Source organism: Hoplias malabaricus, chromosome 5 (assembly GCF_029633855.1).
Source record: "Hoplias malabaricus isolate fHopMal1 chromosome 5, fHopMal1.hap1, whole genome shotgun sequence".
Taxonomy (NCBI): domain Eukaryota; kingdom Metazoa; phylum Chordata; class Actinopteri; order Characiformes; family Erythrinidae; genus Hoplias; species Hoplias malabaricus.
The window spans coordinates 35,862,627-35,875,537 of NC_089804.1; the positions used below are offsets into that span (position 1 = coordinate 35,862,627).

The following is a 12,911-nucleotide window of genomic DNA, read 5'->3' on the forward strand; positions in this document are numbered from 1 at the left end:
TATGGTGGATGTTCAGATTTCACCAAGGTGTTTCATATGAATCACAGTTCATCCTCACGAAACCCAGGGCTCAGATCCCCTTCAAGGCGTCTGACATTCCTTCCCAGGGGGCTGTTAACGCTGAAAGGGGGTTCCTGACCCTGCGCTTGAAATAGGAGACGCCCAAGCACTTTCCGTCTCTACTGTATGTGCTACAAGTGTATAAGTCACATAGGTCACATATTCTTTCCTTGTCCTTTATCACAGATATGAACACAAGCACAAGAAGAGATGCAGATATTCTCAGAAAACATTTACCAGTGAAGTTAACTATTTCTGTATTCAATGGTAAGTGAAATATATAGAAATCATGCTACAGACAAACACCATCATATTTCATAACTGTATGTGTAATGTTTTATTTACAATGTAATGTATCCAGAGTGGTTCAAAAACACTTTCTGGTCTTGAGCAATACACAGAGTCAAGACTGTCCACACTGGTGGTGAATGGAACCAGATGTCCACCTTTAAAATCACAGTTATGAAAGGTAAGGTTTATGAAGGGGAAGGGGCAATAGGGGTGTTTCTGATAAAGTGTCCAGTGTGTGTGTGAGTAGAAGTGGGGGTGGTCTGATAAAGTGGCCAGTGAGTGTCAGTAGGAGTGGGGGAGGTCTGATAAAGTGACCAGTGTGTGTCAGTAGAAGTGGGGGATGTATCTGATAAAGTGGTCATAAAGTGACCAGTGTGTTCTGTTTAAATTTTCTTAGATATTAGCGCTGCCTTCGATACAATCGACCATGGCATTTTATTAGAAAGGCTTTAGAAGTAGGTGGGTTTTTCTGGGACTGTACTTAAATGGTTGTAGTCTTACTTATTGAATAGGTCGTTTGTGGTGTAGGTGGGAGATAGGATGTCTACCCCAGCATTTCTTACCAGTGGGGTGCCACAAGGCTCTATCTTGGGTCCTCTTTTATTTTCCTTGTATATGCTCCCTTATTCACATAAAGTGGCCTGTGTGTATCAGTAGAAGGAGGGGGTGTCTTTTATAAAGTGTCAAGTGTGCTGCCAGGGAAGTCTTTTAAAAGTCACTGAAGGACTCAATAGTGATTTTATTGTCCATTAATAGTTTATTGTACATTACCTACATTAGCCTTTAACAAACATAGAAGGAAAACTTTAACCATATCTTGACTGATAGCAGGAGGGGCTTTTCCAACACTGACCCACATTCAGGCCACTGTCCAGAGCCGTCCGCTAATCTCCACTGATATCATTCTGCTGTAAAATGTCTCCAGCTTTATCTCTAAACCTGACACTAATCCAACAGCTTTGCTAAAGTCCTAGCCTCTCCTCTCTCATCATCCACACACCGTGACTCCCTTCACAGATCCCTCTCGTCCTCTGGAATACTGTACGAGTACAGTGCAGAGCTTTGGAGCAGCTTCACATGATGCCAAATATCAGCTGAAGGCTGACGTTTATTAAGCCCTCCAGCATTGCTTTGTGGAAAAGTGGAACGGTGTTTTCAGTAGTTATGGAGCTCCATCTAATACTTTAAGATGATTTGTCCAAACTGTTGAATTGACTGAGAGTTAATGGTCAACTACCATAAAATGACACTTGTGGAACTCTTGTGGTCAGTGGACCATCACATCTTTTTCTCAGAACTGCCGGCTGTTTAGCATCGCTGTGGTACGAGAATCAACTGTTGGTTAGAGTGTGTGTGTGTGTGTGTGTGTGTGTTGGAGGGCTGGGTCTGAGTCCACTCTGAAGGTCACACAGTTCACCTGGTCAATCATGTACTAGGTTTAATGTGGACAAGCCGGATTAATGTGTGAAGAAGCCACTTATGAATTCTGCTTTATTAAGGTGCACCCACTATGAAAGAAAGCATGGAATGCTCTGGAGCAGCTGTGCATGATCCTAAAAGCACCATGCCCAATCCTAAATTTGGGCCAGCGAGGTATTAGTAAGCATTTGGGACAACTTTGGAATGAGTAAGAGTGGTGTTTGTCCCCCCTGACCTCAGCCCCTGACCTCACTCATCTGACTAAATGCCCTCAAATCCTCACAGCAGTGTTCATGCAGCTATTACAGAGCCTTCCAAAAGCAGCAGCAGCAGAAGCTGCTACTTTAGCAAAGAGGAAACAAAGTCCTGAATAATGCACCTCATTTCAGACGCCTCTCCTCCACATAAAACCTCAGCCAAATTCCGACTGCTCCCAGAATTCCAGGATTTCCGAGTTTTCGTCCAAATTTCACAAACACCATCACACGTTTCATGTGAAAGTAGATATATGACTGCAATGCTAACATGCCTCACTGCACGTATCCGCCCTTCACACACACACACACACACACACACACACACACACACACACACACAGGAGTGTGGATTAACGGGAGTACTTTTGGGATCCTAATCTCACACAGTTTTATCTCTGACACTAAAAAAAACATGTCCGGAGTGAGATAACAGGCCACAGCTGGGTTTATCTCAGGCCATGATTCAGGGAAAAAAAACTCCTAGCTGTCATTTTCTCTCTGATCCCAAATCAGCTCCCAAATTCCTCTTATAACAGTGTACAGCAGCTGATGCAATGGATTAAACTGTTCTCAGATCAGCTCCGAAAACACAATTCAGGCAGAGAATCCCTCCTCTGCTGAGAAATAACCAGAGTTTTTCCCCATCACCTTTTCCTTGTTTTAATCAGCACTGAGAGAGTGAGAGAGAGAGAGAGAGAGAGAGAGAGAGAGAGAGAGAGAGAGAGAAAGAAAAGGAGAGAGAGAGAGAGAGCGAGAGAGAGAGAGAGAGAGAGAGAGAGGAAGAGAAAAAAAAAAAAGAGAGAGAGAGAGAGAGAGAGAGAAAGAAAAGGAGAGAGAGAGAGAGAGCGAGAGAGAGAGAGAGAGAGAGAGGAAGAGAAAAAAAAAAAAAAAGAGAGAGAGAGAGAGAGAGAGAGAGAGAGAGAGAGAGAGAGGGAGTAAATGTTTTGCATCCAGACACCTTCAGGAGCACAGAAAGGGTTAACCTCCTCCTGACTGCCCTGAGAGCAGAGCGTGGAGCTGGAGTTTTTTTATGGTGTGTATTTAGTTCTTCTACCTCCTGCAGTTTTAAAGTGCCTCGAGGGCAGAAAGACAGACTCCTGACCTGCACGCAGCAGCTACGGCGTCTGCACTGGACGCAGAACTGGACGCGAAGCAGTAATGCACCACAATCCTTCGTCCACATGCATCAGACGCATTAAATGAGAGCAAGGTTAAGACTGAATTATTCCTCTAACCATGACCATGAAAACCACAGATTCAATTAAAATACCACCTTAAATCCCCCCCACAAATCTAAACAAGGCGGGCGGGACCCCCTGGAGAGAAGCTGGCGACAAGTTTGGGGCGAGTCATGTGAGTCTGTGCATGAGTGTGTGTGTGTGTGTCTGTTACATTGTGGGGACCTGCTTATACACTAACACTGAGGGGTAATAAACCAGTCCCCACAAGGTACATCATTCATTAAGGTTTAAAGTGATATGGAAGCTAAGTTTAGGGTTATAGTTTGGATGTCTATATATTTTGTGGAAGTCTCCACAAAATGAATGCAAGTCAATGTCATGTACCCGCAATGCATAGAAACAGAATTGCATGTGTGTGTTTGTGTGTGTGTGTGTGTGTGTGTGTGTGTGTGTGCTGATCTCCTAAAACCTGTAATCAATTCTCCACGCTGCTTCATGTTACGTCTCCTGGAGCATAAGAACCTTTTGTTTTTGTCCATTTAAGTTTTATATACTGTGCTCTCTGGCTTTTTCCATATCACTTTATTAACTGTAATTTCCAGTAAGAGATTCTCACAATGGACGAATAAACAGATCTGAGCTTGTTTTTGTTTCACACAGTTGCAAGGATTCCCAAATTTTTTAACTCCTCAGGTCTGGAAACTCTTGGTCTTTCTTGTATTGTCCCTTTCTTACGTTCCTTTCCTTACGCTGGTGGATTACCCTCTAACACCTCCAACAAAAACCTCTCGAAGATCCTTTACTGACTGTCTGCTCACAATTCCAGCTGTCAATTAAGCCTAATCATTATTCCCAAATGATCCCAATCTTGCACTGGGAATGGCTGTTAGATGCTCTGGGACTCTGGATACAGTCAAAGAGCTACAGCGATCCTTATCGCACTGATTTGAGCCGAGATAACATCCCAGATCGCTCCCGTTCCAGACTAAATAATATTCCCTTTCTCCGTAAATCAGACACGCGACAGCAGCTCCACAGCTGCGTCTGATTTAGAGCCTCACACTCGGCATCATGGGAGGCCGTCCCCGGGGGGAGCAGTTTTGACGAAGGGCAACAAGAGCGGAAGGAAGTTGCAAAGCTCAAAGAACAATTAAGGTGTTCCTGATTAGGGTCCGGAGCGGGGGGGATCTACGGGGGCGGGGGTTGGCTCTGAGGGGTCGTGACCCTGGACCTGAAAGTGGAGCGACAGAGCAAATCGATTTGAGGAGGCGTCTGGTGTCGTCTGGTCTTGTCCGATTCGCAGCTCCTCGAGTTACAGGCTGGAAACTCTCAGCTTCTGCTCAAATGTTTACGGTGTGAAGGTTCAGAAATGATACTCAAAATTATGATTACGTTTAGAATCACTTCACAAATCCAGAATCCACTTTGGACAAACTTGGATACAGTACCGAAATGTAGGCGATGATCCGATGAGGAGTGGTGCAAAGGTCAGTACTATGCCTTGTATGAGCCTCTATATACCTTCACTGGTCAGCACGGACATCCCTCAGATCTGGGCAGTTGGCGTAATCCTTTGGTGCATTTTGCGGTCCAGTGGTGTTATTTAAGCTGCACCTCAGTGAGGTCTTGGAGTAAGCTGGTACTTGCCCTCACTCTCTCCATGCTGGTAGCAGTGTGTGTGATTGGCCAAATAAATGAGGGGGGTTATTTTACCAAATACGGTTGGTGAGTTACCTGATTTGTCAGCTTACTGCATCAAACTTCACTAAAAGCTGGCCCCAGTTCTTCGGCAAAGTGACACTAATCATTCGACTGCACTGGATTGGCTCGACTCAATTCACTTTTAGCTGGTTGCTTTTCCCCATGAAATGTAGCAGCTGATATCACAATTCCCCACCTCTAACGGGAACTGTGGGCTTTGAAAACCATTACATCACTGACGGTAAAGTTTGGTGCAATGTTTACAAACTGTGTATTCACGTGTTGTTTTTGTTTTCTCTTTTGGACTGGACCCCAGTTCTCACAGATCAGTTTTCCTTGTTGCATGTTCAGATTTTTCTGGAGATTTTCAACAGCCACCGACCCAAGGAGCATTTGAACCTCTTTTAAACACCTTAAGTTAATGTTATGAGCTGCCTTTGTGAGTCAAATAAAAATACGTGAAACTTCTGAGATTTTACAAGCAAGTTTGTACAGAAGCTTGGCATTTCGTGCTGATTGAAAGGTCTCTCTGGCCAATCAACACTCTGCATGGTTTACACGCCCCCTGCTCATTGGAACCAGGATCAGGTACCAGTGAAAAAGTGGAAAAGTGATATAACTAATGTCTACTGTGACCAGAGCTTTATATAGGGGTCATGCAGGGGTCATCTTATATACAATGACCTATGATTATGCTTTATCACAATGAACTGACACATGCTACACAATAAGTGACTTTCCTTCTGAAAATGAAGACATCACTGCCCGCACACTTTAAAGAATGAATCCACCAGAGGGCGCAGCTCAGGGTTAAAAGTTTCAGATAATTACAAACATGTAGAGAGTGGAGGATGTGGTTTGAGGATGTGAACTGAGAACTCTTTCTCTAATTTCACCAACGAGAGGAAACTGACCACAAACATTACGTCCAGTGTTTTCAGACCTCTGCTGGGGGATTCCCTGAACTGCTTTGCCAAATGGACCCTCACATAAAACATGTGAACTTGCACAGTGCAGTGTGAGCGAGGCTTAAATGATAGTCTACACTGCCTCTACGGTTCCTAGCGGTGCTTCTCCTATCATCCACATCCACAGAAACACAGAGGAGAGGATGGACAAAACGGACAATGTACAGTGGTTGTGATTCCACAGAAAGGTGGAGGTGGTGTACGAGTCCAGCTCATTAAAATGTCAGTGCACTTCTCAGATTCAGGATTCATTCACTAGCCCCAATGCTGTTTGAAGTGAGAAAGAAGGCAGAGAAGATGGCGTCTGGGCAATGATGCAAGCGCTCACCACAAAAAAAAGCAATTAAAGCAGCTCATCCTGAGGCAGATCTGGATTCACTAGAGCTGCAGAAACCTGACCATTACTGCAGCGTCCAGCTGGAGAACGCCAGCACAAAGAGGCTAGCATCAGCTTTCTGTTTTTCTGCTGGAAAACACTGACCATGGCCCAAAAACTCTATTTTAACCCAATCCAGAGTTGGAAGTATGATGAGCCCTTATGTTAAGTGAAATTACAGTTTGTGGCGCACACACAGATGAGCTTATGGCCACTGTGCACAATGCCAAGAGTGGGCAAGAGGTGGTATTAAGACCCACAGCATTGGGAGCAGTGATCTGCACTCTCCAGAAAAATGGAGTTGCATCCAGTTTCTTTGTGAAGATATGGAGTGGTGTTTGTGACCCGGAACTAATCCTCCACCATTATTTTCTGTTAATAAGGCTGCCATCAAACATTCACAGCAATTTCCCTCCCTAACACCTTTCATTTCAGATCACGTTTTGGTTGAGAAGGGGTAAAGCATAAGGAAATGCTCCGGGCTCATATTATTTCTGTGAGATCTGAAATCCAACACAGGAAAAAAGTAGCCCCTAAAATGAGTGTCTCAAGCCACTGGACAGAAAAAAGGCCATCGCACACACTCAGTGGTGTGTTAAATCCAAGTTGATTAAAGAAAAAGGGAACAGCTTTAATAACGGCAGAGTAATGAGGTCCAGCGCTGGTTGGGGACGGGCCGGCGAAAGCAGGGGAATAGCTGCTCACTCCGGCTAATCATGGCACGATCTGCTTGGACGCTCCGGACAATTTAAAGCAGAGAAATACCTTTAATTCCCCAAGCATGCCGCTGTCTAATCAAGGGGAAAGGCTTTTTTCCAGCTGTATAGATCTCTGTGTAGTGTTGAGCTAGCATAATAACAATAATCGCCGCAACAGCATTGATTATTCCGGAAAAGAACGACTTTAAACAGAAGAAAACAAGAGAAACCCAAGAATCTGGAGGCTGGGGGCACTGGTTTGTTGCTGCTTTCTCTCCCTCAGCCTTTGTTTGTGTTTTTAATTACGCTAACACAGCACACAAGTGGAAGCAGCTGTTTGCTAACGTGAAGAGCAGGGAAAGACAAATTTAAAAATGCATGATCCCCCCCCCCCCCCCCCCCTCGCTCTCTCTATTTATCCATCTTCTGTGATGTAACTGGAGGTAACTTTTTCCACTTTTTCCAAAAAGAATTGACCATCAAGCAAAGATCCACTCATTACTCTTAGCTTAGCTACATTAGCATAAACCTGTCAGGGGTTTGGTTTTGTTTGAGATGCTCATGTCATACAGCGTTGGAAAGTCTTTACTAGAGCAGACTGGTGGTCTCAGTGTGGGAGGGAGAAGGAACGAGAGAGAGAGAGAGAGAGAGAGAGAGAGAGAGAGAGAGAGAGAGAGAGAGAACAGAGAGAGAGAGAGAGAGAGAGAGAGAGACGGAGAGAGAGAGAGAGAGAGAGATACAAGACTTCATATAGTTTTGGAAAGTCTTAAAAACAGGTGCTAGTTAGTGCAAGTATAGCTACATTATAGTTAATCAGTGGTAATAACCCTAGTCCCTGATAACAATGCTAGCTTCAGTGAACTGGCTATTTATGGAGAGCGAGAGGCAAAGACAGAGAGAGAGAGAGAGAGAGAGAGAGAGAGAGAGAAGACTTCATACAGTCTTAGTAAACAGATGCTAACCAGTGTAGATAGCTGTATAAACAGCAGGTAATAGTGCTAACAACAATGCTAGCGCTCTTTGTGCTGTATTACTACAGTAAGCTGCATTCACTTTATAATCTCCACAGCTTTGACCATAACTATAGGAAAGGATGTATTGAGCAGCTTCATATGAGCTTAAAGTCGTCAGATCCACTGTCGGGAGCCTGTCAGAGATACAGATAGCATCTGTTGGATCCAGAGGACTATATCTGAGTAAGTGTTTCACTGTACAGACAAAAAAATACAATCCAAAACCAGTACAATTTCACATGGATCTGACGTCTCGTACCATTTTAAACATCACCTATCGTGACATGTGCTAAACAACACAACAACCCAAAGCAGAAGGAGGCCAACAGCGCTCAGCAAGGGGACAGATCTGACCCAAATCATGTTCCTACCTTTAAAGGACAGAAAGACTCGAGGGGCTGAGAGTGGTTCGTTAGTCGAACCCGAGACCACAGCCCACAGCAGGAGAATCCAGACCACCCGTAGACCACACCACAGCATGGTGAGCAACTTCAGCTCCACCAACGTCCAGAAATGTCCCGGGAATGCTGCAGAAATGAGATTAGATCATAGGTTAGTGATTTGTAAATAAAAATGTACAACAGAAGACAGCAGTAAATGTGTGACCTAGGGGATGGGCATCTACATCGTAGAGGAATGCAGACTAAAATAATACAACAGGATTTGAAAATGCAGCCTGGTCTCTGTAAATGTGCACATATTTGACTAAAAAATGTGTACAAAATAGAGCTCAGCTTTTGTGGATGGACAAGTGAAATTCTGACATCAACCCAGTGTGAAAAATCAGCTTTATCCTTAAACTCAACCTCACACTTAACCCTAATTCTGATCCTAATCTTAAAGCTAATCTTATGCTAACTCTAATCTCCAGAAGGTCTAGAAGCTGTAGGATAGTTTCCTGTGTAACCTTCCCCTCACAACAGATTACAGCACTGTTTCTGTGCTTCTTATTCATGTTCATAACAGATACTGTGTGGATTTAGTGAAACAGCGCCACCACTGGACTTGAGCTTGGTTTGCTAATAACAACCATAACATTTTCATCCTATATGTAAATATTAATGTTGATCTCATTGTGGAAATGTCTTGAGAATTTAATTATTTTTCTTAAATAATGACTGCTTACTTTTTATGTATAATAATATCAATTTTTTTTTTTTTTTTTTTCAAAAATAACTGTTGCACCTCAATTTTCAACGTCACATTTTATACATCCGGATTTACTGATGCATTTCTTAATTGCCTCAGCTGACCTCAGCTGACCTTTTCCCCTCAGACCCTTCCTCATCTCTTTATAAATCTGCATCTCTGAGCTCGGCAGCTCTGGCCTGGCTTTCGCGCCAGAAACAAATCAGTGTGCGTTATTGCTGTCTTACGAAATGAGCACAACATCATTTTTAAGGAGATGGAAATCTGACACGGTTCTCAGAGTCTGCCTTCCGTCCTGCAGCCAAAACCAACACATACAGCACTCCGTAGACCTCCTTTCTGCTCCATAAAAAGCTACTCTAGCCTCCAAAGACTTGAAGCTGGCTTCTCTTTGGGTGAACACTGCGATAAGAATGAATCAGTGTGAATGATGAAGTCCTACAAGAGACGTCTCAAAACCTCAGCTTGTAAAGTTCATAGAAAAGTGTCATAGGATGAATGAGAACCACCAATGAGACTCTTGGATCAACCAATGCCAACAGTTGACTAGAGGTATGTAAGGTTCACTAGAATTAGGCTGTGTCCTTAGTGGTCACAACCCCGTCCAGTTCCTCTGGGATGAGTTGGAGCAGTGTGTGTGATACTTATCACTAACACCAGCACCGGACCTCACTAACGTTTCTGTGGAGAATGCAATTAGTTCCTTTAGGAACTCACAGTAATGGTCCAACATCCAGCCTAAGGAAGCCATTTAAATAATTATCGTTTGTAAGTATTTAGAAAGGGACACGTCCAGCAAATCTGTCCTGAAGTCCAGTGGAAAATGGCCCATGTCCAGGTTAGTTTTAGTGCAGGTGCTGTGAGAGGGCCCTATAAACCTATTCCCTGTGGGTTATCTCCATCTTGACTGGACTATGTTTTAAACACTCATCACTGTTTGTGTGCATTTCTTTTGGAGACTCATCTGGACCTGCTTTGGCTCTGCTGGGGTGGATTTTCTCAGCAGAGATCTGGCAACTGCACACACTGCAGAAAAGGTGAAGAGGACAGTGGAACCCTTTTGGTGTTTAGAACCTGTTCAAAAGGCTCTGTGTAGAACCAGATGTAAGAGGTATAACAGGAGACAGTGCAACATAAAATATTCCCCGAAGCCCCGGGGGGAGCGCAGTGATCTGGACGCAAAGCCGGGGCTGAGTGTCCACAGCTGTTCAAACCTCAGCTCCTCACAGCAATTTGTTAAGTGTCCCAGTGTTTATCCACAGAGCCCACCACTCTGCTTCACATGAGACAGAGAAAACCCAACAACAATCATACACACCACAACACTGCATACACACACACACACACCCTCTCTCTCTGGGTGGGAGACCTCCACACACCCTCATAAAGAGAACTCAGCAACAATATTACATACCACAAAACTGCACACAAACACTCTCTCTCTCTCTCTCTCTCTCTCACACACACACACACACACACACACACACACACAGAAAAGACTCAGCAACAATTATGCACACCACAAATGTGTGCACACCCACACATAAACATACATACACACTGGGTGGGAGACCCCCACACACACTTATAGAGAGTAGTCAGCAACAATAACACACAGAGAGAGAGAGAGAGAGAGAGAGAGAGATAAGGGGACTGAGAATACAGCAGTGTCTCCTCCCTCAACATCCACAGCTGAAGTGCCCCTGAGCCAGTAGTGTTGCATCTCCATCCAAGACTAGGTTTAATCCCTAAAACCAGATCTGCCCCTTCCAGGGTGTATTCCCGCCTTGCGCCCAATGATTCCAGGTAGGCTCTGGACCCACCGTGACCCTGAACTGGATAAGCAGTTACAGATAATAAATGAATGGATAAAACCTGATCTACAAGAGGCACCTGATTTCAAATTTTGAATGAATTTAACTTCTGAAAACAGTGATTCTGCTCTTCTCTCTGTCGGCTCAAGATCATTCAACTCCAGAGCTTCTGGCTGCCCGTTATCTCACTTATTAAAGTTAAAATGTTGTCTGGTCCCACAGTGCAACTGATCAAAACATCTGACCCTCTGGGTTAGTCTTAAACCCAGTCTATAACTCCTCCACAGAGCCACAGATCTATGTCCAGATCTAAATCAGGGAGTTCACATTTTTCCTCATCTGAATCTTTCTAAACCCATATAATGTGATTTATAGGCACCTCTAATAGTTCCAAACCCCCAACCACCCCCACCAACACACACACACACACTTCCACTGGACGTTCAATTACAGATAACAACCCCACACACACCCCTCGGCTGATGCAGATGCAGATGTTCCTCATAGTCGCCAAGTCATTCACTGAAGTTAAAGCATTTATAAATAAACACTATCTGAGGTGCCTACAACTCACCTTATACGAGTTTAGAATGGCTCCAATGGGAACCGAGGCAAATGGCCCCTTTAAAGCCCATCTCCGAAAGCTTCCCATGAGGAGCAAGACAAATTCAGCTCCAACACTCCAGCCTTCCCCCAGTGGTCACTCTGGAGCTCAGAGAACAGGCGGTTCCTGCCCAGATTAGAGTCAATTCGAATGAAACTGCTCTGATTTTCGTTTACACCACTGCTGTGTGGTTTGTGTCTTTGTTTTCAGGTCTTCTGGGGACTCTCATGAGGGTGTGTCTTATGATCAAGCTACAAACATCAGGTATGGTCATTCGCATTAGTGCGAATCACTAAAGAACGAGTAAAAACGAATGACCCAAGGCTCCGGTGTATGTTCAACTGACTCTTTAAAATGATTCTTTTGGCATTACATATAGTTTAAGTCATTCTCTAATGTTTAAAAATAGACTCCACCATAATAACACAACACAGACAGTGATAACAATGTTACTATTGTACAATTATAATGTTATTAACACTGTTAAAGAGATTATTACAGAGACAAACCTATAGCAACACACTGAAGAACAGAAGCACTACTGAAGTTTCATAACGGTCACAGCAGAGAAGAAAAATCACATCTCCATTGTTTCTACAGCATTTGGACACCCCCTGACCCCTGACCACTGTGAGAAATGACCAATAGAAATTCTCCAAAAAAGACCCAAAGCTCCAAAGCAGTGGAACAGCAGAACTGACCCTCACAGGCACCACTGTGGGCTTTAGATGGCTCCATAAGATCTGGGTGGGCACCTATTGGTCATTTGGAAATGTAAGGGCAGTGCATTTGGAAATCAAAAGCCTCATAGCTTTTCTTTCACTCACTATCTCTCTCACACACACTCACACATACACACACACATTCCACAGCTTCACCGTGGAATGCAGTCCACTCTTTTCTTACCTGAAGACTGGACAGTCCCAAATAAACACCAAGGCGAGAAGAAAAGCCCAAATCCCAGTCTCTCTCTCTCTCTCTCTCTCTCTCTCTCTCTCTCTCTCTCTCTCCTCCGTTTACGTGTGGCAGAGGCACCTGAGCCTCGCGCTTCTCTCGCTGCCGCGCGCCTTCTCCGTCCCCGCTGTCCGGCTCATGTGGCGGCGCGTGTAAAATCCAGCTTCGAAATGAAATGCGGCGCCCGAGACGCGCAGGAGGAATCGGCGCGAGAGCGAGGACGCGCGAGAGCAAAGTTGCGCGAGTTAAAAGTTAAAAGAGTTTGGAGTGTCGCCCGCGCGCGCGTGAGGGAGCTGCAGCGCTGAGTCAAGCTGCTCGAGGTACGAGCTCCTGACTGCGGGGCGAAGAGACGCCTGCCAGGTGGACGCCGTCGCCTCATTTGCATAAGTAACGCCCACGAGGCGGGGCCTGGCTTATGCCACTCGA

The 12,911-nt window shown here is 44.6% G+C and overlaps 1 protein-coding gene across 1 annotated transcript in view; it reads right to left on the bottom strand.

The window, feature by feature from the left end:
- The window catches only part of sema3fb (sema domain, immunoglobulin domain (Ig), short basic domain, secreted, (semaphorin) 3Fb), a 60,182-nt gene extending 47,486 nt beyond the window's left edge, over positions 1 to 12,696 (bottom strand). Inside the window, exons 1-2 of the mRNA XM_066671000.1 lie at positions 12,438 to 12,696; positions 8,336 to 8,491 (exon numbers count right to left, since the gene is read on the bottom strand). Coding sequence (XP_066527097.1) covers positions 8,336 to 8,444 — 109 coding nt within the window. The 5' untranslated portion in view covers positions 8,445 to 8,491; positions 12,438 to 12,696. The remainder of the gene's footprint in view (positions 1 to 8,335; positions 8,492 to 12,437) is intronic.
- Between the last annotated feature and the right edge of the window lie 215 nt (positions 12,697 to 12,911).